At 43.8% G+C, this 25,981-nt stretch overlaps 1 protein-coding gene across 1 annotated transcript in view; it reads right to left on the bottom strand.

The window, feature by feature from the left end:
- Positions 1–3,513: 3,513 nt before the first annotated feature.
- MELK (maternal embryonic leucine zipper kinase) overlaps positions 3,514–25,981 on the bottom strand; it is a 24,286-nt gene continuing 1,818 nt past the window's right edge. Inside the window, exons 2-17 of the mRNA XM_035897862.1 lie at positions 25,727–25,812; positions 25,133–25,249; positions 24,446–24,589; positions 22,943–23,011; positions 20,481–20,573; positions 18,995–19,093; positions 15,867–15,935; positions 15,224–15,322; positions 14,174–14,260; positions 13,089–13,217; positions 10,440–10,586; positions 9,463–9,688; positions 7,606–7,699; positions 6,992–7,160; positions 4,816–4,919; positions 3,514–3,691 (exon numbers count right to left, since the gene is read on the bottom strand). Of these exons, the coding sequence (XP_035753755.1) occupies positions 3,514–3,691; positions 4,816–4,919; positions 6,992–7,160; positions 7,606–7,699; positions 9,463–9,688; positions 10,440–10,586; positions 13,089–13,217; positions 14,174–14,260; positions 15,224–15,322; positions 15,867–15,935; positions 18,995–19,093; positions 20,481–20,573; positions 22,943–23,011; positions 24,446–24,589; positions 25,133–25,249; positions 25,727–25,812 (1,910 nt within the window). The remainder of the gene's footprint in view (positions 3,692–4,815; positions 4,920–6,991; positions 7,161–7,605; positions 7,700–9,462; positions 9,689–10,439; positions 10,587–13,088; positions 13,218–14,173; positions 14,261–15,223; positions 15,323–15,866; positions 15,936–18,994; positions 19,094–20,480; positions 20,574–22,942; positions 23,012–24,445; positions 24,590–25,132; positions 25,250–25,726; positions 25,813–25,981) is intronic.

The following is a 25,981-nucleotide window of genomic DNA, read 5'->3' as shown; positions in this document are numbered from 1 at the left end:
TGGCGCTTAGGGACAGGGGTTAGTGGCAGACTTGGCAGTGCTGATGGTTGGACTCGATCTTAAAGGTCTTTCTTTTCCAAGCGAAATGATTCTGTGACACTTAGTGGTAATGCCAAGATCACATAAATGAAGTTTAGACTCTAAAAGGGGTTCCTAGCCAAGGGAATGGCGCTAGGGCAGCCTCCTGGGTATAGCACACTGGTTGCTTTCAAGACTGATACACATGACTTTATGCAGCCTGGCTGCCTGCAAGAGGAGCCGTCTGCACGCAGGGAAGCAAGACAAACCTTCTGGCCTTGTGTTCTCTGAGCAGAGGCTTCCACAAGCTTGGCACACAACCTGTGCTCCTCGTTACCCACTGTCCTGGTTTTGGCTGGGGGACACCACACAGCTCCTTTATGTTAACCCTTGTTTTTGCCTCCCCCTGAGTTCCACCCGAGATCAGCTGAAAGAGACTTCCAGCAATCTCAGTAAAAAAAATTACTGATAGCGCAGCAGCAGTTTGATTTCAAAAAAAACAGAAATGGATCTTGCTTCTGGCCCATTCTCTGATTCCTATCAGCAGATGTCATTCATTCACAGCATGGAATATTAGCAAAAAAAAATCAGGATGGTGGCCTATGAAGAGGAACCTTATTTCACACATCAGAGCTTGTAAGACAACCTGAATCAATTATCTCCCAGTTGTTTTTAGCTTAAAAAGAAGGAAGGAACAAGACATCTTAATTACTGGTTGTCCTTTCATGACATCAGTCTTGTCACCATAGGGAGGAGATACTCATTCACAGAGAATGTGCTTCTGCAGAGTGGCAGTTCAGGTATTTCAGGATACTTCTGTAGTCATTCCTGAAATTAAAACTCAAGGAATGCAAAAGCAAGCTCATGTTTCAATTCTCCAACCCCTGGGCTTTGCAGTTGTGATTGGTAATCTAAAACACATATCATGCTATTCATTAGCTGGGCTGCTATCAATACGCCTCGTTCAATCAGCCCTTCCATCTTCTACCCTTATTTCAATTCAGATCAAGTTCCAGGCAGAAGCCAAATTCTTGGGGAAAAGTTTGCATTCAAACACAAGCAAGTGAGCAAAACCCAGAGCTCACGCAGTCCCGCGGTGCTCCAGGTACAGCCCTCGGCTGCGCTGATGGCATTTCTAGGTTATTTCCAACTGATATTTAGCAGACTCTAATTTCAACATCCACAACCCCAATGGGAGTCTGATGTTGCAGCTAGATGAGTCAGGTACAGAAAGTGTTTAAATGCTGATATGAGGCTTTAAGGACCTGTTAGAGCAATAGGTTAGGTATGCTTTTATCAGCACAGACCCTTAATTCGTGTGCCGGTCACATCCCACTTGTAAGATCTCCTGCACTCTGTGGGCATCACCATTTACATTTCTGTATTAGCAGCTAAGGGATGTCAAGACCACGGCTGCCTCCTCCAGCACACACACACTTGTGGGCCCCCTGAGCACCAGTGCAGCCCCTCTGTCCTCCCAGCACCCCCTTCCCGGACCCTGGACCCCCCCATGGGTCCCCTGCTCGCCGCTTGATCCAGCTTGGTGCTCACTGCAAACACGCAGCACTCGCACACAGGTCCCATGGGCACCCCGCACTCGTGGTGCCCCCCAAACCAGCACGGACCCTCCCCTGCTCACCCGCTGGCCCAGCTCTAAGTTTGCCGGTGAATACGCACGCACACCCGGTTTGGGGCAGACACAGACACTCGCCCCCCCCAGCAGCCGGCACCAGGCGCGGGGCTGTGACCTCAGCACATCGCCCCATCAGTTGGCACGGTCCCACCGGCCCCCTCCAACATCCCCGGACCCTCAGGCTTCCAGCTTCACCCTTTGCAAAGTCCCAGGTCGTGGCTGTTTCTTGAGAGCCTCCTCCGCTCCTGCAGCTGGCCAGGTTGGTTTGCTGTCTGTCTTTCCGTCTGTCAAGTTTGCATCCCTCTACTTGTTATTTCTGACTCCCCTCTTTTCCTTAGTATCCCATTTGACAAGGTGCTCGATCAGAAAACCTTTCCGAAATGAACATTACCACATTCCACAATTAATGTGACCGACCGGGTCTGGTTCTCGTTACCATCTGTCGGTCAGGCTTGTGTCACTGCATGTTCTTGTTCACATTGTTCTTTTCTCATTATCCCCTTCTCCATCTAAAAGATTCTTGACCAGAAACACTTAAAGGAGCAGCAGCGCTCTCCTCCCACAGACCCCTGCAAACTTCTCTACCTTTTCTTGAAATTCACTGAAAACCTTCCCTATTCCTTTACCTGCCTAAAAAGCAGCAAAGGGGCAACCTGGCACTGGAAAAAAAAAAAAAATGATGGACACCTCCTTGGTCAGTAACTGCTTTAACAAATGCCTCTAGTTACTGCATTAAGGGTTGTGTTTTAGTTAGCAGCTGTATCTCGTGTCTGTTGCTGGAAGCTCCCAACACCACCCAACTACCCACCTACCCGACCCTCCGAGGGGCGAGCCTCAGCCTTTCGCCGAGGGCCTGTAACGTGGGGTTTACATGCAGCACAGGCCGTGTGCATGATGAAGAAACTGCAGCACATTGTCAAGTTGCCCGGGTGTCACTGGGCATCTGCAGAGAAAGGCTTCAACGCGCCTCTTCCCACTGCTGCTTGGATTTATCCTGGTGCGGTTGCTCCTGCAGCAAGGCTAAAGGCACAAACACCGCTGCACGCAGGACAACACGGGCCTTTGCCTAAGGCATTACACTTATGGGTCCTTACGGGTTCTGTGTATTTTAAGTTTTACTTCTAGTGCTTAAGTTCCGCAGCCCGTGCTGCTAAACATCTCTCTGACCTCCCTGCAGGCAGCCCAGGAGACAAATGCCTTCCCCATTCACATCAGTCCAAAGGTGCTGCTGTTCCTAGCACAGCCATCTGATGATCGCTCAACACAAGAGCATCAGGACGTGCACACGCTTGTTAAGCACCACCGAGGCTTAGTAACGAGATACAGAAATGTTTTATGTGGGATCATTGTTTAAATCCTAGCACTCTTGACTTCACATTTATTGAAGATGGCCCTGTTTTGTACAGCGCTGAGCACACAGTGCAACTCTGGGAACCACAGCTGTGACTTAGTTAATGATCTCAATAAATCCTACTTAAGCAGAGACAAGAAGAGAATTATGCAAACGACTGTTTCTGTGCCACATGTACTGGGTAACTGAAGATGTGCCAAAATAAGCTTCAGCATACGAACACCAACACTTTTTTGACCCACATACCTGAAAAACACGCGAGAGGGGGAACAGAATGTTATTTCAGGAGAACTGCGGTTGCAGAACATTTATTACAAACTTGACATTAAAGGAAACATACAGAAGGCTTATGTACAGAGAGGGATCATTAAAAACCCAAGAACGATGACAGGTTTTTCAAATACAGCTGTGAATGTGACAAAGAATTACTTTTCGGAGCAGACCTTTCCAACGTGCCGTGATTAAAGCTGCAGTGCAAACCTGCTGCTGCCCCAGCCCGCGCAGCCGCCAGTCACACGTGGCAGCTGGATAAGATGTCTTCCATCAGCCTCTTGTAGACCCAGGCATCACCTTTAAGCCGCTGCCGCCGGATACCCACTGCTTCAGATTTACTGAGCTGACACACTTCTAATTCGAACTCCATCGTTACTTTGCCAAAATCTGACAGTGTTTGACATTTCAGGGTATAGCTACACAACAAAGGAAACAAAGGGAAAACAGAACAATCATGGAACATTTAACAGTTCTTTTGCAAGGTGATTTTGAATTAATACAACCACTTGACTGACGTTATCCTGTTGCTATACAGAATATTGGGAAGCAACCCAGAATTTAGTGAACCAAGAGCTTTGAATCCTTTAGTCCCAGACCACCATCGCTGTGCCCCAGTACCAACACGTAGCTCCAACGTCCTACCCAGCCACAGGAACTGCGCTAGCCACAGCCCCCATTCTCCAAGTGTGGAGCCGGAGGGACAGAGATGTTCCCACATTTTTCCTAGAGAAGCCCACTCTCCTCTCTGCAGGGACACCGCTGCCGAGAGGCTGGTTACAGCTCAGCTGGTGTGAAAAGTGGAAAAAACGAATGCGAAGTTTAAATCATTACAATGGGAGAAGGTGCTTCTGTGCTGTTCAGTACCCTTCCGGATTCTGAGCCTGCAAATGCATTCCAGGTGGAAGCAGACACTGACATTCTACAAGGCCTATTGTTTAAATACTCAAGAACGTTAGCAAACGCATACTTGTAAGTGAGCACAACATTCCTTCCACGCATCGGGAAATTAGGAGACAGACATTAAGCTGTGATCAGAACGGGGAACCAATCCTATTCCAACACATTCGTCTAGTTTGTAAATCCTACACATTAACATAACCCACACAAAGGTGTGTGGATTCTGTGCAGCTTTTAAAACGTACCAATCTCTTGGCTAAATGCTAATGTCTTTTAACCGACAAGAACGAGGGCTAGAAGGTACCCACATTATCTCCTGAAACTGTCCAATTTTGTCATGTGTACCCTAACAAACCTTTCGTATTTACAATTTCACGAGAGAGACAGAATTCACATCAGCCTCTAGGGGCTACCTCGCTATTACCGATTCATGTCTGTCAAAGGGCTCACTTAACATTGTTTTGCATTGTGTGGACAAGTTTTATTGCACACATTTGCTTAGTGCTCCATACACTTTCTATAAAATTGTTGTATTTTACAATATGAGGCTGAGAAACTAAGTTTAAAAAGTTTGCTTTATCAAGGACTGGAGTACTGACTATTTAGACAAATACAAGTTGGAGTCACCATATTTTGCACTTACCCCTTCTGAACATATTCCACATGCTTCTTTGAAAGAACCGTGATTATTTCATTCAGCAGTTGGTCTGGATTCAGTAGCTGAGTGGTGGTGACATTATAGTGTGCCTAGAAGTAGTCAGGTCATTAAAAACAGTGTCAAGAAAAAAAAGAAAAAAAAGATTTCTCCTGAAACTGAAGACATCACAAAAAGTTTTCGTAAAGAAAGCTTTGGAAGAGCTAACCACAGTGACAAGCACTTAAATTTCCTGGTTGTAATGAAGACGTTGTAGTAGCAGCAAGAGGAACACTAAACAACAACTGCTGGACAATTAATATCAAAGCATGCCCAAACTATAATCCATCGTGAAATCCACAGTAGCAGCAGTGGGCCAGAGCAGCATGGAGGCTGTTGGAAGCCTTGTCTGTAGCCAGAGGGGATTCCTGGAGAGGACTGCAGCAGCCAGCCAGCGGGCTGTGCCGAGAGCACCCCACTGCACGCCCCACAGCTGGGAGGTCGCCCATCGCGCGTTGCCTAGCTGAGACCGAGCACTTCCAGTACCGGGGAGCAGGCATGGCACCACGCAGCTTTTCTAGGACTAAATCATCACCGTGTTTAAAGGAAAAGGTAACTTACTACTCCTAAGTTTACTGTTACAGGGTTTTTATGTCACTTGTCCCGTAAGTGACTTCTTGAACAACTTTCAGACACCCACAGGTAGCAGGAGAGAGTGTATGCCAACTGTGATATGCCACAAAGGCTCTGTCTAGCTTCTGAAGTCACAGGAGCAGATGAGACAAGATGAGATCATAAAATAGCTTGAGAAACAAGCACAGGTTGAGGATACAACGTCAAAGACTGGCTCTTACAGTCCTTGTTCAGCCCAAAACGTATGCAACTCCATGCTGTAACACTGTGAAATAAAGTTCTGCCTTCTACTTCTACTGTACTGCAGCGTCCCTGGACATGCACGGACAAGGGAAGCTGATGCAGAAGGGTAAAAGCTTTGAGAGACAGAAGATCTCACTTTTGTTTCCGATTGCCCAGGCTCCCGAGTTATTCGCACAGTCTGGACTCCTGTGCGATGAGCTGGTCAGGTTTGTAGCCCAGCACACGTCCTGAACTTGCAAGGCTGCCACCTTGCCTCTGACAAGTGCCTCTTGGAAAAGCTTCCACCTGCAATACAGCAGCTGAGCTCCGTTTGCACAGGCGGCAGGACACAAGGTGGTCCTTTCCCCGGTGCACGGCTCTTGCTGTACAGTAGGCGCCCTGACAGCAGCAGGGCCCAGGCGGCAGCGGCTGAAGGCTTACAGCACTTCTGTGGAACTCTTTGTGCCTCAGGAACACCTTTGCCTCTGTCCTGCTAATCATGTTTCTCAAACATTTCCTCTACAGCTTCAGGTGCAAATTTGTCCCAGTATAACGTCGAAGCCTGTTGGCTGAGTGATGTACACACGACTGCTCACTGCACTAGTATGCCGCTATTCGATGTGTGCTCTGCGAAGCTAATATTAGCCTCCTGCATCAGCTCGGGTAGGTACAAACTATTAATGCAATGTTGAAGTGCTCTGTGCAACGCACTGTCTGAGGAACTGCTTTTTCTGTGGCTACTTAAAGGAGAACAAGTAGCCAGCTGGCTCAGACACAGTAACATCAAAACTTTAAGAATCAAAATTATGCTGACGGTGTCAGAAATTCTTTCATGAGGTGTAGTTATTTAGGCTTTAACTTTAATTTCGTGTTCTCTTGACATCTGAAGACTGTCTTGGAACAGACATATCACTCCTGGACTACAGAAACCTAAGCCAGGAGTGTTAACAAAGCTTTTTTGTTTGGTTGGATTTTTAGTAGGAGAGCTAGCAGTATCTCTATGCAAATAGCATGATTAAAAATTTTCAGCTAGGGTTCCTTTAAAACCATCCTGCTTCCCTCACATTTGATTTAGATGGGATACAAGAAGCAATGGCCAAACTTCTCCCTCTATCTGTTGGTGACTTGCCTGAACCCAGACTGACAGGACAGCTCTTGGCAGTAACTGGGACGCTATAATGTCAGCAGATATTTGCTGCATCTCTGCACTTTACTCTAAACCGCAGGAAAGTCAGATCACAGAAGTTTCCACAAGACCATTTCTAAAGGTATCAGAAGTTTTCAATAATTGTACTTCTTTACATGTAAGATTTTTTTCCAGCAGCCATACCTTAAGTTTCCTCGGACGATCTCTGGCGGATCGTTTCTTTTTGCTTGGCGTCAGCATGGTGATCACTTTGTCCAGGCCTCTTTCAAGACTCCCGAATATTTTGGCTTTTCTCTTCTTTTGGCTGCTGTCCACATGAGCTAGGTTGAGATCCAGTTCCACTGAGTGACACCTGTTACATGAATAAATTAATCAGTTATTTTTCCTCTGTGTTTAGAAATCAGTTATTTCAGGTACGCCACTAAAATATCACCAGACCTGACAGAATGAAGAAAACCAAAGCAAGTGCAGTACTATGAGAGTTTCTGTTTTAAAGTCGGTTGAGATTTAAGCCCAGAGACGCATAGAGAAACTGCAGCCCTCTGGGGAACTGGAATAAGAAGGAACTTACATTATGGAAAATAGGAATATATTCTGAAGATAACAGAGTTACATAGTTTTAAAACTTTTCTCTGCCTTCAGTATTTTCTAGTGAATGTAGAAAGAGGTGTTAGGAAGGTTTTTACCAAAAGAACAGAAATAACAGCTTGCTGTTGTAACGAGGCTTCCTAGGCAGTACATGGATTAAGGTAGCCCTGCTCTAAATCAGAAGTGTACAAAAATAACTGGACATTTACCTTCTTTCAGGAAGAACCTCAGCAGCTGTCAATTCATCTGTGTTGGTTGGGTCTGTGGGTTTCTTAATTGGGGTGACCGTAGTGAACTGGCTCTCTGAAAGAAAGCATCCAAGCCAAAACAGGTATGTTTTTGCATAAAGGATTTTCTTTTCTTCAGCAAGGATTTCTCATGATTAATAATTTTTTGCAAAACCAGCCCCCTTTTCTATCTCAGATCTATATCTTCAGAATGATAAAATATGTTTTTAGTATAATAACAATCCTACCCCTACTCTACAAAGAAAAACGGTGACTGATTTCCCCAGGGCTCTACAAGTCAAGCCTTAGAGCAACCAATGCAATTCAACATTAGAAATTTGGAAGCAAGAGGATTACAATTGCTTTCCTGCTCTGCCACTGGTCCCAGAATAAATACTGAGCACAGTTGTGTTCTTTGCCAAGCCATTTCCCCTTACACGAAGGGTGCGAGTCTATCTAGCCATGTTTAATAACACACACTACCCAACAGCCTCAACGTGATACTTACGCACGCATTGACGGAGTTCTGCAGAGCATGGTTTTGAATGTGCAGAAGCAAACACCAAGTGAAACAGTCAGCAAATGAGTTGTTCCAATCAAACCCAACTTCAACGTTCAAAGATCTAGCTCCCTACGGAATTGCACCTGGCCCCAGGCAATGATCATCTCAAAATCACCAGTGGGAATTTCCACTCTCCTATCTCTAAAGGAAGTGTTAATACTACCTTTCCCAAATCAGAAGATCTTTCAATGAAACAAAGAATTAGCTTTTAATTGTTTGGTCCTCAGGAAGGCCTCACTAAAATGAGCTCAAACAGGGTTTCTGCATTTCCCGTTTCAGAAAGAATACCTCCTTTTGCTTTTTAAACTTACCATAAAGTCAAACTTCACGAGTTACTGCATACAATCTTAAGACAAAAATCAAACTCATTAACAACTGGTCTTTGTAGCGCACATCCTGCGCTTCCTTCCCTTTCCAAAGGATGTCATCGAACTGCAGTACGTCCAAGACCCCTTATAACTTGGATCAGCCTGCAAAGACTTACTGTTCCTGAACAATGTTCCTTAGCACCTGGAACAGAAGTCTCCTATTGTAGGGAGCCCTTGGCATTTGAATGACAGAGTTAGAGTTTACAGGATCAACACCAAATTTTTATGTTAATGGCTGAAGGGAATGGTAATGTACATACAGGATCCATCATTGTTTGTGAGAACAGGCTAGACAGGCTGAGGACAGAAATTTCTGCTAACTCAGAAAAGCTGGCACAATTTATACAGATTTCTGTGGTCTACCACATCACAATGTATAGATCTTGCAGGTAACATACATGTTTTCATGGCCACACTCGACTGTTACTGTGAAAACGCTGATATGCTACCATAACAAATCCAACAGTTAGATATCTCTTAGAAGCAGCACTAAGGCAGACTTGACTAAAAGTATACCTTTATTTTCATTCAAGGTAATAACAAAGGAAAAACAGCGCTGAGGAAACGGTGTTCTCAGCCTTCATGGAAAAGTGGAACCAGATGCAAGCTTTAGGAACGCAGCACTTGGCTCCGCGTCAGAGGGTGCCAAACGGCAGGCATGTGCGATACGGTAAGCAGCAATGACTTCTGTAATTAACATACAAGTACCTTGCCCCGATGTGTGGTTAAACCCCTTGCAGCACCTTACCAGATGTACTAGAGAGACCAGGCTGGTGAAAATGGCAAAAAAAGTTAGGTCTTCCAGAAACAGATGCGTTGAATACACAAGTACCGTGTTCATATTTTAATTTACGGTAATTCCTAAGCAACGTGTATGTTCTAAGTTTTCATTAGTTACGTTCAGCGTACCTTTGAAGGCAGGTGCCTGAAAGGGTATGGTTTGTACTTCCGTGTCAGTCTGAGTCTTCACGAAAGGAGTCTTTGGAGCGGGAAGCGCAAAGGGCATTTCATTTCTTAAAGCTGACTCTGTATCAACATTCTCTTTGTTTTCATGCTTCTTTGATGCCACTTTTCTTGTCACTGGAGTTGACAGTGTGAATTCCGTATCATCCAGTTGAGCATCATGCCTTGAATGCTAGGAGAGATGTAACAAAAAAAAAAAAAAAAAAAAAAAAAAAAAAAAAAAAAAAGACATTCTTTGCTGTATTCTGATCACATTCAGGAATGCTACAGACAAGGAAAATCTAAAATGGAAAGAGCTTAAAAATACCATACAATGATACCTATTGAGCAAAATAGTTAAGAATTCTTCAGTACCTCTGATTCCCTCTATAACTTGCTAATAAACATCTCAAATCACTTGCCATTTCCTTACCTCCTCTTCTGAATTCTTCAGCTTGCACATTTAAGACTACCCCTCATCAGTTCATCTAAAGACAGCTAAGAACTTTCATTTGGTTTAATTTAATTGATTCATTGGATTTTCTTGTCCAATACAGACAGGCTGAACTTCTTCAAAGACTTGTCCAGCTATAGCCTAGATCCCAGAACTTGTTTGCTGTACCTTATTGTTTTCCCATCAGTTTTAAAATCCTCATTGCCCATTTATTCATTCCCTATATGCTGTTTTTATGCCAACCAAATGTCAAAACTCAAGTTCTCATCAAATGAATCATGACCTACAGCTAGAAGAAGCAACAATTTATGTTCAGCTGTATATTTAAAACATTTCTTTACTCAGTTTGTAATTCCCCTTGCCAGGGTCCACCAAACATTTAGATGTTAATTTAGTAAGCTTTACGTACAATGTGAGTAAGATTTTTTCAATTAAGTATAGTATTTCTTTTTTTTTTTTTTAAAGTGACTAGTATTTACTCTTCAAACACCTGCTTTGTTCTGTGAGTATTTAGAATAAATTCTTCTAATGGAGATTCTTCAAACAGTGAAGCTGCGTCAGAAAATTCCATGGATCCAAATGCACACGGCACTTCACTGCAGTCTGGCACATCTTCTTGTGTCGTAGTTTTTTCAGACTGAAAAAAAAAGATTCAGTTGAGATTCCACTGCAGTACTAAAAGGAAGATCTCATCAGAAAAGTGTCATTAAAATCTAAATCTTGTTTCTTTCTAAGTTCCTCATTATGGTTAACAGCTAATGGAAGTTGCCATGACAGTGACCTAAGTTTTATAATATGACTTTAATATTGCCATTGTGAATTTGTCATTTGTATCAAAAGCGGATGTGAAATTATTCTCAAATCACCATTACCAAGTCATCTTCTATGACCTGTGTCAAGAAGAGAAGCAACTCACAAAATACTTGCCTTTGATTTCAAGACTTGGACCACAAGCTCTTTCTACCAAAAGTGAAATAATAAGCTGGAAAGAACCCAAGAAAAGAATGCAGTGAAGTCTGGAAGGGGGACAGATAAAGCTAAACACATTATATCCAAAACATACAACTCTGGAATCTGCAACAGTACTTGAACTAGCATTTGGAAGCCTTCATCAAATTCATGAATGAATTGATTAATGAGTTGTCATTCATTAAATCACAGGACTCACAACTTCAGCCAAGACTGCTGACCTCCATGGCTCACAGGACATACAATTAGACATATACCACAGCATCCTCAGTTTCTAACACCTTTTGTTATTTTCAGGAAACTCTTCCCAAGGACTTGTTTCATACCACTTTAGTGAAATTGCATAAAATTATTTTAAATTATTGGTCTCCAGCTGGAATGGATACCATTTTAGGAACCTATGTTCAGCTGGCAGGTAAGCTTCTGTTGGTCTTTGATCAAGGATATTTCAATGATCAGGTCTCTCATTACTACTGGAACAGAGACAGAGCTTCCCAGTATGCTACCAGACCTACTATGAGGACTTACTAAAAAGCCCTTACCAGAGGGCTGCTAGCTGCAGCTGAGAAGCTAACAGCCCAACACTGTAGTTGAAATCACATTCTGTTACAGTATGAATGCCTGAATAGGATTCCTTGGCTACTGTGTTCCGGAAGAAATTCATGCCATGGTGAATTGTTTGGAATATCCTACATCAAACTGCTTGAAATAAAGCAGTATTTTGTACAAACCTGTGCCACCAGACTTAGAAACTGGCTAAGTTAAAAGGTGCTGTTTGGTCGGTTAGACCAACCCTAGCTGGAGAACTTTGCTATTTGGGTATTTCAGCAAATTCACTTGATATTCACTCACAGTATCTACATGCAGTAAGTTAAATGTGTCCTGAGCACCGCAGAAGGACTAATGGACTGTTGAATTACGTAGACATGATTGTCACAATCACCTGTGAAGGCATAATGCCTACATTAAACAGTAGCATCAGCCAGATCAATTTACCTAGGACACCACTAGAGATGAAGTAACTTCACAGCACCAGCACTATTGAACTTAGAGAGCCTCCACCATAAAATCATCTGAGCACGGGTGGTAGAAGACTAACCCACCATGACCATGGAAACCACATTATGCATATTCAGCAACACTGATGATTCATGATCTGTTTTGCAGCACTGTTAATCTTTGAATTCTCATCTGCATTCCAAAGCAGTCGTATGAGTGAACTGAAATGACTGACATGCAATTGAATCAGATTCATAGGAAAGTATTTACTCGGAGTGCTTGCCTCTACGCAGGGAATAGCACGGTCAGATAGCTGGTTAACAATTTTACGCAGATGTCTACAGTTCAAGAGGGAATGGCTAATAGGAAGTCTGCAATTTTACTGAATGCCTTTTTTGCCAAGCACAGACGAATGTCACTGACATCACAGATAGCTGCGTATTATACATGGTATTGCAAGCAATTTAGCGACTGTAGGCAAGTTCTGAAGTGCCCCATTTGCACTTCACTACCAAGCCACAGGAACAGAAATTACCATAAGATACACAAGACTGCCTGAGAATCCAGTTCACGAGAAACACATCAGCAACATGCTTCCTTTACTCAAAATAAACAGAATCCTCTGGGACTGTGCTCTAAAAGGAAGCAGGTAAGGAAGGGATGGGTCTCTCCCCTTTGACCATCAGCTCGTGTAGCGTCCACGTCACCTCAAAGTAGGCTGCCCAGATGACATGCCAGGATGTTTCAGAAGACTTTCCTTATTAAGCAGTGCTAAATGCAACAAGCAAGGTACAAAAATATTTAGACTACTGTGAAAGTGCAGTAAGAAGGTACGCACCACAGAGGAAAATCTGGAATGACCACGTAGACCAGACAATGGGCAATTTTAGTCCATTTCCATGAGTAGCCAAGGGGAGATCCTGTGCGGTACTCCTAATGCACCATGTCCTCCCAGATAGCTACTCCACTAATGTCAAACCATAGAAGCAGCCCAGCTTGCTAAAACATGCTAATGAGGAGACTGAACAGTTTAATGACCAGGACTTTGGCTGACTGCATGCATGCTCTCTCACTGATGTTTAGGGCACCAGTCTGTTTTCCCAGGCAGAGCTTTGTTAACGCAGGACAGCGTTTTAATCAGTATGTTGTCCTGTTGAATTCGAAAACTTACCTTGAGGCCTGCTGACTGTGCTGTACTGGCATGCCCTGTCGGACACAGAACCCTTAGGCGAACACGTTTGCCACGAGCCTTCTTGGACTGAAGCAAGAGATATGTTGCTGACATTTGGTCATATGTCCACTAGAGGGGAAAAAAGCCCAAAAGAGTATTTTAATCTCCTGTTTGGAAACACTGTAAGTACAATGCAAACTCAGCCTTATGAAAGTTTCTGTAGAGGGCTCTGTAAATGCCACAAACCTCTTTGTAAGGACGTTTCCCCGTGTAGAAAGATTATTTCCTATAACTGAGGAACAAGTAGCACTAACTCCGCAAACCCATCTTAAGTATCACACACATTTTAAAAGTCTGTTTCTACCACAGTTATGTGGAAACCCTAACAGTTTTTCCAAAGTGAAGAACTATGTCACTGCTGCCATGTACAATGAAGAAAAAATTTAATTTCAGCGGAGAATTTTCAGATTTGGGTTAAAGCTGGGGTAGGCACCATGTTTTAAGTCTCTTCTACAGCTTGCAATGTCATTGCTAGCACTTGCGCAATTCTTTTAGAAGTAGTCAGTTCAGCTTTTGTCATTTGTACTCCAAAGTGACAGAACATATTCACTTTTTAAAAACAACTTACTAGTAACTCCCAAAAATAAATTTTATAGTCTGGGTGATGCTCCGATATTTTTCTCTTACTCTTCTCCCCCCCAGTTACTCAGCTGAACCATTTCAAAGTAAAGAGTTAACTCAGCAAATGGCATCTGTTGTTCAACTATAAATTTCTGTAAGTCTGTTTTGACTTTAAAAGATTCAGAAGGATTTTACCATGGTGGGAAATACCAGTAAAGTTTAGGAAACATCATAAGCCCAATTAAAGGAGGAAAAGGAAAAAAAAAACAAATTTGAATTTCAGAATGGTAGTTGTAAGCTACACCTAGATTCTGGAGTTCTACAGAGGCTCCTTAATTCTGAAGGCTATTAAAAATTTCATACTTGGAATAAGTGAGCATCAGTCTGTTAATGCAGTAAGTTTATTTACTAGATTACTGTAAACTGTGTTTAATTACTGTAAATTACTGACATGTATGTCTTACCTCTGATATTAATTCCGATATACTCTCCCTGCTCTGCTTATGAAACACAGAAAGCTCTCTTACGCAGTCTTCATCAAGATGTCCCAGCTGCAAGAACATGACTGATGTTGAAGGGTGAGGCTTTCAAGTTGTCTCATAATCCACATCTGACCGTGACAACGTTGTGAAACCCAGTGGGCTGAGTCAACAATCAACCATTATTTTAGACCTTGTATTTTCCATAGTTAGCATCATAGCTAAATATTGTAGGGAACAGACTGAAAAAGCCATACAAGTTCAACAACTTCACAGTCTGGCCCCTCCTTGGAGAGAGGCTGTGAATTCAAATAAGAAAGCCTGACAGCAGATGATATTTTTACTGGGATGGAAGCTATGCTTTCATCTATCCTTAAATATTCATAGCTATCAGACATGCACATCTTTTCTGGAGCCAGTTAGAGGTGATGCTGCAAGCACAGTAAAACTGTTCTTTATCTAGAGAAACAGTGGCATCCAGTGGCCAAAGCGTGGCGTTGGCTGCAGACACACAGGAACTTCTCCTCTGTGCTTACAACCTCTCCATACTACCTCAGTCTCTCAGACAAATAAACAACTGATAGAGAGGCAGGACCTTTCAATGATGTCAAACTTCTACTCAAACTAGCGACTTTCAGTCAGGACTAGATATAAGATAAACCATAACCACGCCTAACACGCTCTCAAGAGCATTTGCATTTTGCACCTTAAAGGAAGTATTGACCAAGCAGCCTGGAGAAGCAACCGGTCATTCATATGTGGAAATACCTCCCATTTTGATGAAAAGTCAGTTATTTGGGGAATTAAGCATCAGCTGCAGAACACAATGAAAACACGTTTGAAATTCCTCCTCAGGAGAAATCGAGAGAAAGTAATCACATTTGGACAGCAAAAAGAGTCAGAAAGGAACCATGGCCATCTCAAAGTTCACCTTTGGAGAAATGTCTTCACACCCTCATACTGTGAGTGAGGACGGTAGTAAGCCAGTAAGGATGACATGAAATACTCTAGCGTTCATCTGACAAGTGTACTCACTGGGTATTCGCTTTGCCACTGAACAGGATCAGAATAACCTTGCATGAGCCAAGGGTGCCTTAGGAGATGCTTGACCGTAATCCGCTTCTTTGGGTCCACCTAGTGGGCAATAAAAATCAAGCTGATACTTAAATCATTGAGAACAACTGAAGAAACAATTTGTCTTCTACTCTGAATTTTAGGGTGGTTAGAAGCTCCGATGGAAACACTGTTCCATGGCTTCACCAGAAGGAAGGTCAAACATGTGAGCTGGGAAGAGCAGTTATAGAACCTACAGTCACAGGAAATGTTCCAGCAGTATCTAGCATTGGCACACTGCTTGGATGTAGCCCAAATGCCTATTCAGTGTGTTTAGCTTCATTTATAAAACAGCTCTTACTTATACAGCACAGTTAAGAACAACCAAATGCAGGCTGCTTGAAGACTTTGTTTAACCATTTAAACTTTGCCTAAATTATATCCATACCCCATCATTCTTCTCAAAGAACTTTCAGCAGAAGGCAATTTTAATCATTTCTGCAGAAATTTTTAAGAATTCAACTTCTTGTTTAAACACAATGTTTTTTAAGCATTTCACCAATGTAATGCTTTGACCTATGCAATAGCACTTTACAGACCTATTGAACAGAAGCAATACCTTTACCTGCAGCATTTGGCTAAGTAGCAGTGTACTGCTAGGGGAGAGCCACTTTGGAATGCTGTATTTTCCTCTCTGAAAAAAAAAAAAAAAAAAAAAAAAGGTTTCAGTGAACCTTGAACAGTTAACTCAAAGGGAACCGCTTAATTACTTGGATGATCATGACATCTGTATTCGGTCAAAAAGGAAGAACAGCATGTGCAAACTTAGCTTTAAGAACGACTCGAATAAGTTTAATGGTGTTACTAAGACCCAGCTGTGTTAGTAAGGAAAATGCTATGGTTGGGTCATCAGCTGCAGTTTTCACCCACTCTGCTTGTGTGGCGTTTCCGTCTGGGTCTGCTTTCGCAGCTAACCTCCTCCTCACCTCTTGCATTGTTTCGTCATGGCAACTTGATACTGAAGTCTTATACGTGCAAACATGTTTGAGCACGAGCAACTGATACTAGCACTTTGAAACATGAATAGTCATTGAAATCACTACTTTTCAGACACTAAAAATAAACCATCCTCAACTTTCAGCTATTCTTTGTTTGAACAGGTTACATCTAATGCTAGAGTTTCAGTCTCTACTAGTACCACAGACAGAAAAAAGGCTGCAGATCTAACAGGTAAGTTTCTTTCAAGCAAATGATTTACTGGTGGTTTGGGTTTTTTTAATTCTTGATTAGAAGAAAATTGAAAATGGCTGTCAGATTTGAGGTACAACAACAGTAGCTAAAAACCAAACCAAATTCACCATTGAGGATCATTTCCTTCTCAGTGAAAAATGGAGAAAAAGTAAATAAAAATCAGTAAACAGCCATTGTAAAATAACATAACTATCAATTTGTCAAGGCAGCTTTACTTCTACAAACAAATGCCTGAATAGTGGAACAGTTGGTATTCTACACAACACGCATTTCTAAGCGGAGTGTGTATTGCTTTGACATCACAGGTTAAAGAATTTAAGCTACACCTTTACAGACACTACTAATGAGCTATTTATAAAGAGCCTGTAGGCCGCTTTATAACCCGGCTTTACTCTGAAACCCAGCCGCATGTACCCTGCATTTTGTTTGCAATATATTGCTCTGGAACATGGGAAAAGGAAAAACAAAGTTAGCATCTACTCAACCAAGGGCAATGCTGGAAGCTTACAATAGCTACCAGATGCATAAGATCACACCAGAAATAAGGTTTTCTTTTTACAGAAGTTAAGTCACAAGCGCCATTTTTCATTTGAAAAGTAAAGGTATTTGCTGAAGTATTCCCAAATGAAGAGATGTGGAACATTCCAGGGGAAGAAACATTGCATGTAAGTCATAACCATCCTAATTAGATTCAAGCAGCAGATTATTACATTGACTTGGAACAATAGTTCTGAGTTGAGATTACAATAAATTTCAGGATCTATAATGTGTGAAATTAAATTCCACAACAGTGCATAAGCGTCCTCATTTCAAGCAATTTTCAGTTCACAACCACATAAAATTAAAACAAATTCAGGGTAGAAATAGCAAGGCTGCATCTTAACACCTGTGACTTTATCGGTTTTCAACTGCACTCAGACTAAGTTTTAAAACTTGGTCATCTCAGTTCACTTAAAAAAGTTTCATGGGCCAACAACTCAGCTCCTGGTTCCTGTGCGGGTCAGACAACCGCAACTATGCAGAAGCCTTCTCTGACAAGCTTAAGATCTCCTTTCCACACTTAAGCGCTCTGTTCACGTTTCAACCGCGGACAAGTTTAAGAGATTGAACACCTTAAGCAGGTAGATCATTTTTCTGGTGTCCTACAAAAGCATGCCTATAAACAGACAAATTCTCAACATATACGGACTTTATGGTTAGACAACACAGTTCACGCCACAGGCAGAGAGGGAAACGTAGCTCAAGTCTAACTGATGACCCAGTTGATTCCCCTTTATAGCGATTTTCTGAGAAATCGCCAGCACTTGCTAAGATTACCTGGAGGATGCTCTTATGGTTTAGCTTTATGTAGTCATGCAATGAGCAGGGAGTTGGACTCAATCCTTACAGGTCTCTTCCAACCCAAGACATTCTATGATTATGCATGTAGGAAAGTCGTATCATTTTAATGGTGACTCATCTGAATATCAGCACCTTTACATGATCTCTTTGGGTCAGTTAGCCATGGATTATTTTTTTTTTTTTAATTCTTTACAACAACTCAAACTGAGCTTCCTACATACCTTCTGTCAAGGTACTCAAGTTCACTCCAGTTCCAGACTAAAAAGCCATGAATGCTTGATGAACTAATCCTGCACTGTATAGAGCTCTGATTGTTATGGACCCCAAAAACACTCTCTTTGTAGATCAGCTGTCAGGGGCCTCCTACCAGAGTAGGCCTTGAACCTTCTCGAGGAGTTTTTTGGGTGGTTTGCTGTTTGTTTTTTTGTTTTGGTTTGGGTTTTTTCAGACATATCAGACCCTGGGTGAGAGAAGGACAAAGAGGCAGAGGAAGCCAAAGCCCTTACCCAACACAGCTACTCCTCACGCCACTCACTTACTGGAAGCTTTATCAACATAAATTTTATGGCAGCTTAGAAGCGGTTGGTAGAAGTGTGCGGGTGATGCGGAACAGCAGCTGTTTAGCTACATCAGGAGGAGTTTACAGGGAAACAGAACCAATTACTGAATTTATTACTATTTATTCAACTTTTTCTGTTGATTAGGGGGTCTTACATTTCCTCCTCATTTTGGAGGAAGAAAGCATACTAGCAGATGCAGAATCCTGTTTTCCCTAGACATGAACGAGCGTAGCTGACATTTAAGAACATTATTGTGGGTAAAGCAAATTACTTATTTGCAATTTATTTCATACAATATAGGGAGAAACCAGATAAAAGCTTAGATACAAAAATCCATCCCACCAGCAAGGAAATGCTTCTCCTGAAACTCAATTTCCTATCATTTTATAGAACCAAGCTAGAATACTGCAAAGGCCAACTGAAGATGGAAACAAATCCACTAAATACTGACAGGAAAGGTAGCCAAGTGTAACAAAATTCAGTAGATATGCCTTTTTTCCCTAGGCACAGCTCAACAGGTTCTGCCACCAGAAGAGCAAAGGCCTCTCATAATGCTTCACAATGTCTGTTCCTAGCGTATTCTAGCACCATCAATACCTACCATTATCTTCCTGTAGACAGCCATGACATTGTCATCATCAAATGGGAGAAAGCCACACAGCAGAGCGTACAGCAGCACTCCCATGCTCCAAATATCTGCCTAAAAAATAAGGGTGGAATTTAATGAACCTGATCTACCTAAAATGACTTACAGACAGGTAGTATTATCCCCCTTCAGCAAATTCCACACACAACTCAAAAAGTAGGCTCCTAAATTCTGGACAGAATCCTTGTATTCCAGTGAAAGCACACAACCCAAATTCAATTTTCAGTTCAGTCAAGCTGGAGCACTAGTGTAACCAATATCCTCTCCTTCGGTCACCAAACTGCTGCATCACCTCCAATCTACAAGATTTCACTGGCAAAAATGAAATCAAACTCATCACAAAGGGTTTGGTACAGTAACACATTACTGATTACAACAAGCTGTCTGCACAGCTACAATCAGCTTTAAAGCCCTGCTCTGCTTCTCTGTTTGTACGGGCACTACAAGGTACACGTCTCATACCTCCTCATACTGTGATACCCACTTAGACCATAAAGAAAAAGGAGGCTTGAAAGGCACTGGACTTCATGGAAAACAAACCAAACAATGAGGGTGGTGAAACCCTGGCAGGGGTTGCCCAGAGCGGGGGTGGAGGCCCCATCCCTGGGAACATTCCAGGCCAGGTTGGACGGGGCTGTGAGCAACCTGATGTGGTTCAAGGTGTCCCTGCTCCTGCAGGGGGGTTGGGCTGGGTGACCTCTGGGGGTCCCTTCCCACCCAAAACATTCTATGGTTCTATGAAAACAAAAAAGCAAGCAGGAGTTAGAGGCCAAGGACAGCGGTGCACAAGTATGCAAAAGGGGGAGAAAAAAAAAAAAAAAAAAAAAAAGAGTGACTCCATCCAACAGCACAGCAATTTAGGAAGTTTGAGGGAATTGCAATTACAGCATTTTGGATAGATTCACAAGGGCAAGTAGCAGGCCCTAATGTTCTAAGCATGGAATCAAAGCTGGGTAATAAACTCCACATTTTTTCTTCTCTCAAATTCTACTACACCGTGCAGTATGAAGAGAGCAAGTTTTCATACAAAATTTCAAGCTAAAAACAGCCCTGGTAAAGCATACAGGACACTGAGCCTGCACAGAAATTCGCAACAAGAGTTGGAGAATCAACAGAACAAATGGCTGCTTGAAAGAGGGTGCAGTAGAAGGAAGGAGTTTAAGTTACTGTTCTGTAGGGCACTAAAATATGGAGCAACAAACTTAGATAGCGAAGGATTAGTTAGAGATGCACTAGCCAGCTGTGTGATCCGTGGCCAAGAGCACCGTGTGCTACTCCAGGCTGTGACCCCTGAGGCTGGTCACACAGCTCCTGAGAACCACCTAGGCAATGTTCTCCAGCGGAGGTCGAGAGAGAAACCAAGCAAGGACATCTGAACTTCACCACCTTTAAATACACGGGCAGGGGGCATGGAACCCTCACCCCAAACTGTGCAACGTACCTCTGAGCCAATATATGCTTTGCCCTGAATCAGCTCAGGTGCTGCATAAGCTGGGCTTCCACAGCATGTGTTCAGATGGTAATCAAGGCCACCCTGGAATAACACAGAAAACCAATCACACAGAAGCATCGGCTTTAACACAGCTTAAGTCTTCTAGCAACGACTTATTAGAGGCCTCCACTTTCCTCCACTGTGCATTGGCATTCATCTTATATTTTGCTTTGGTGCAATACATGGCTTCACTAGGCAAAAACTGTCTAAGACCATGAGTATCCTACAAAGGTTCAGATCCCAAGCTGCTTGTTCATCTGTTATCCTAGCAGCCTGTTCCACAGCTCCTCCTCTGATAAGAATACTTCTCTTTGAGACTGCGGAGAGAAGAGAAGACAGAACTTGGGAAGAAATGATCCAAGAACTACTGAGCACGAGGCTAGATGGTTATTTACCAGTACTTAATGCAATAACTTGATGAAGAACCACTAAAAATACTTCCTTATTAAAACCGTATTATTGTTTTGCTTGGATTTTGTTCTAAGCAGATTGGAGTAAGATGGCATTATATGCAAGCTGGACACCCACAAATCCACGGGCCCCGATGGAATGCACCCACCAGTGCTGAGCAAGCTGGCAGACATCATTGCCGAGCCACTCTTCATCATCTATGAAAGGTCCTGGAGAACAGGAGAGGTGCCTGAGGACTGGAGGATAGCCAATGTCACGCCAGTCTTCAGAAAGGGCAAGAAGGAAGATCCAGGGAACTACAGGCAGGTTAGTCTCACCTCCATCCTGGGAAAGGTGATGGAACAACTCATTCTGGGTGTCATCTCCAAACAAATGGAGGACAAGAAGGTTATCAGGAGTACCCAGCATGGATTCACCAAGGGGAAATCATGCCTGACCAGTCTGATAGCCTTCTATGGTGGCATGACCAGCTGGGTAGATGAGGGGAGAGCAGCGGATGTTGTCTACCTTGACTTCAGCAAGGCTTTTGACACTGCCTCCCACAACATCCTCATAGGGCAGCTCAGGAAGTGTGGGTTGAGTGGACAGTGAGGTGGAGTGGGAACTGGCTGAATGGCAGGGCTCAGAGGGTTATGAGGCTTGTGGGGTTCCCCAGGGCTTAGTACTCGGCCTGGTCTTGTTCAACTTATTCATCAATGACCTGGACGAGGGGACAGAGTGTACCCTCAGCAAGTTTGCCAAGGACACCAAACTGGGAGGAGTGGCTGATATGCCAGAGAGCTGCGGGGCTGACCTGCTGGGAAGCAGCTCTGCCGAGAGGGACCTGGGAGTCCTGGGGGATGACAAGCTGACCATGAGCCAGCAGGGTGCCCTGGTGGCCAAGAAGGCCAATGGCATCCTGGGGTGCATCAAGAAGAGTGTGGCCAGCAGGGCGAGGGAGGTTCTGCTCCCCATCTACTCTGCCCTGGGGAGACCCCACCTGGAGCTCTGGGTCCAGTTCTGGGGTCCCCAGTTTAAGAAGGGTGAGGAGCTACTGGAGAGAGTCCAGAGGAGAGCAACAAGGATGATAAAGGGACTGGAGCATCTCCCCTAGGAGGAAAGGCTGAGGGAGCTGGGCTTGTTCAGCCTGGAGAAGAGAAGGCTGAGAGGGGATCTCATCAACACCTACAGATATCTTAAGGGTGGGTGCCCCCCCAGGGGGGCTGTGGAGTCTCCTCCTCTGGAGATACTCAAACCCCACCTGGACAATGTGATGTGCCCCTTGCTCTGGGTAAGCCTGCTTGAGCAGGGGGGTGGGACTGGGTGAGCTCCTCTGCCGTTCTGTATGATTCTGTGCTACCACCAAGATGGTAATAGTCTTGGTTGCCTGCATGATGCTCTAACCTGAGTCAAGTAAAACATTCTGAGGACAATTAACTGTCTTTGGATCAGTAAAATCTTCTTCCCATTAAATTGTTTTTTACAGCTTCCACCTCACATGTCAAGCTGACAAATAGAAAGGTCTCCTAGAAACCAGTTTTAAACTCAGGAAGTAGCTCAGTACAAACATATGGAACCAGAGGATTTTGTATGTGTAGCCGGAATAAACTATTTGATTCGATCCACAATCTCCACCTACATACAAATATTTGGAAAAAAAGACATACTCCATAGAAACTTATGAAAAAATGCTCACCAACATCAGCTTTATATTACAGGCCTTTGTGTGTGACAGCAGGTGCTGTACATACAGGATGGTCTCTGACTTAGATTACGACAAAAGACAAAGGGTAAGAGGAGAACGCAATCTAACAGTCTGGTCATAGCATGCAGCTGACTGCTCTCTCTTACAGGTAAGGCCCTACCAAGTTATTAGTGACTGGATGACAACTATGCAAACAGCTTGAATTTAGGGTCTTTGGGCAAGTCTCTGCATCGCACTGTGAAGTCAAACATGCATTTTTTATGTACCTGCAGTAGCTGATTTAGCTCAACTCTGTGGATGCAACCGGTACTCTTACCTTGGGCTTTGCACAAAGTCCAAAGTCTATCAGCTTCAAATTATGTCCCTCGTCAATCAGCAGATTTTCCTGGTAAAAGAGAAAGGGGTAACGAATGCTTCTATAACCTAAGCATCCAAGGAAACACATTTTCTTTCACCTTATTTATTCTTGCCATTAGCAGCTAGAATTCACCTATAAGCCCTCCTCTGGAGACTGGAGGGCGTGGGGATGGGGGGGTGACAGACAGCAAGCTGAACATGGGGCAGCAGTCTGCTCTGGCAGAAAAGGTGGCCAGCAGTATCATAGACTGTATGAAAAGGAGCTTAGCTAGTAGGACTACAGTAACTTCCCCTACTCTATGTTCAGCACAACTAGAACAGTGCATCTGGCTTCTGCCCCCCCAGCACTGAAGTAAGCTCAGTGGATGGCCACCAATCTGCTCAGGGGGCTGGAGAGCTTGCTCTGTGAGAGGCTGAGAGGAAGATGTTCATTCAGCCTGGAGATGAGAAAGCTTCAGCAGAGACCTCATGGCAGCCTTTTAATTCCTACAGGGAGGGCATGAAGACAGAGCTAGTCTCTTCACAGCAGTGCGTGGTGGGATAATGGCAGACAGCAGGCATCAAGAGACATTCAGACTGGGAATAAGGCAAAGCCTTTCCCCTCATAAGGACAGTGAAGAGCTGAACAGGTTGCCCAGGGAGATTGCGCTGTCTCATCCTCAGGACAGGTCAAAGGTGCGACTGGATAAAGCCCCGAGAAGCTTGGTCTGACACTGCTTTGAGCAGGAGGTTCAAGCAGAAGCCTCTTGAAGTCACTTCCCAAGCTGGCACACGATCCTATGAATCTGTCAGCTCTCCAACTACAAGCCAACTCCTAAAAGGTACATACAGTGCTTTGTTGTGGGAGTTCTTTGGAGGCAAAGATTTCATGAGCTGCCTAGGAAAATGCTTGTGCACTGAGAATTTGCTTTTCTCAGAGATGTCTAACCCCTTCAAGGAGAAACAGACTCAAGTCTTCCATTCCCTAAACCTGTGCTTAAACTCTGCAGCGACAGCAAGACCACAGGTTGGGTCCAGTAGCACGCATCTGCCCCCTGCACCCTCTGTCTGGCCGCCACTTGTTTAAACTATTGGTGCCGCTTTTTGCTTCTGGTGTGAAAACAGAATGGGTTGCACAACAGAGTGGCACCGTAAAGGCTCTCTCCAGGTACAAGCTGGATAAAGGAGGTAACAAAACACCCAAGCAATGTTCAAAGTCAGATCCATGTCTCTGATCTGCTCCCAGCTGAAGCGTGTTGTTCTGCTGCTCTGTCAGAGGAAGCTCCTTCCCCAGATACAGCCACATCCAGCTGAGCTGAGGAACGTAGGAGCAAGTAGAAATAATGCTCCTTCAGAAGGTGTTCAATAAAGAGCTCTAAGCACAAGACAATGACAAAGGCACAACTTACTCTGGCTCCTAATGGAGAAATCAAAGTGGATGTTTGTTATTGTCTATGCAAATCTGACTACCATTTAGGCTCACCGGTTTGAGATCCCTGTGGGCATATCCCTGACTGTGAACATAAGCGATGGCTGAAACAATCTGCCGAAAAAATACGCGAGCTTCCTCTTCTGAAAGGCGGTCCTTAGAAATTATGTAATCAAACAGCTCTCCTCCAGGACAGTACTGCGTGGAGAGAGGAAAGAGAGAGGCATTTAGAATACAGTAATGAAATCTAAACGATGACGAGAGCACCGGACAGCAACTAGAGGACACGCTTCTGCTCCCTCTGCTTTATGGCAGTAGCACCCAAGTGCCCCGACGCGTGCGCTCGGTCAGCACCGCGGCAGACCAAGCAGGCTGAGCAGCCTGCCTCTTGCCTGACGCGTTGCAAGGGAAACATCACACTAGCGTCACAGGCCATATGTACTGCCCAGGAGGTGACAACCAAGCAGGAGCTCTGGGGTCCCACGTATCCTGCTGATGCTATTTTAAAATAACTGAAGTGCAAGATAGGAATTAAAGCTATTTCACTTACTGGAAACAGTGAAGAGCGGCTTTTACAAGAAGAGAGAACACAGAATGTTACTTCATTTTCAAATTAAAGCATCTTGAACACGCTCATCATTGAGATAGCTTTCTAAGGACTGTTTCATTTGAACTCTGTCGTCATCTACCTCTACAGCTAAAACCAAGAACCTCCACCACGGCAGAAACACCATTTCTTACCTCTAAGACCATGAATATTTTCTTGGATGTCTCTATCACATGGTACAACCGGCAAATATGCTGGTGACTCAAGTTCTTCATGGCATCGATTTCTATTTTAACACGAGGCAAGTCATCCTAAGAGACCACAACAGCAAGCTATGAAATCGCCAGCTACCTTGGCAGCCCGCACATCACTGTAAGCATCAGACTATTGTGCAACACAGAATTCCACAGCATGTGTATATGCCAGCATACCACTCAGCTGCTCAAATTCAATGCCACAACAGCTCTGCTGGTACTCCCCTATGATTCTGGCACATTGGTCAGCAAAACCCAGAGGCGCAGATGTAAAACAGTATTCTCATCAGCATTCTGCCTGAATTACCGTAATAATCTTTAACTTCCTCAATTTCACAGCCAGAGAATGTTGCCCTCTCCACAAGAGGGCACAAGATTTGTGCCCTTCTGTTAAAATTCTTTCAAGCCTACAGCATCCATCAATAGCCAGCAGGACAAGCAGGCAGCATTTCAGCACCTTGCACCCCTGTGCTCTTGAGGACTCCCCAAAAACAGCAGAAGGTGCTACCAACTTTTAAGTATCTTTTGGCTTACCCCCAGAGCAAGTTTGTCCATGATTTTTATTGCAACTTTTTCACCAGTGAGAAGATGTCGCGCAAGTTTTACCTTTGCAAACCCACCTAGAATTTGAAAAAGAGAGGTTTAAAGCTCAGTGTGATCATAGTAGAATTGTTCAGGTTGGCAAAGCCCTTGAAGCTCCCCCAGCCCAACCCTTCCCCTACCCCTGCCATCCCACCCCCAAACCCTGGCCCTCAGCACCGCCTCTGCCCGGCTGCTCAATCCCCCCCC

The sequence above is a fragment of the Egretta garzetta genome, unplaced genomic scaffold (assembly GCF_000687185.1).
Source record: "Egretta garzetta isolate BGI_Z169 unplaced genomic scaffold, ASM68718v1 scaffold277, whole genome shotgun sequence".
Lineage (NCBI taxonomy): Eukaryota > Metazoa > Chordata > Aves > Pelecaniformes > Ardeidae > Egretta > Egretta garzetta.
The sequence above is the reverse complement of the archived record's forward strand: the minus strand, read 5'-3'. Positions and strand labels throughout refer to the sequence as shown.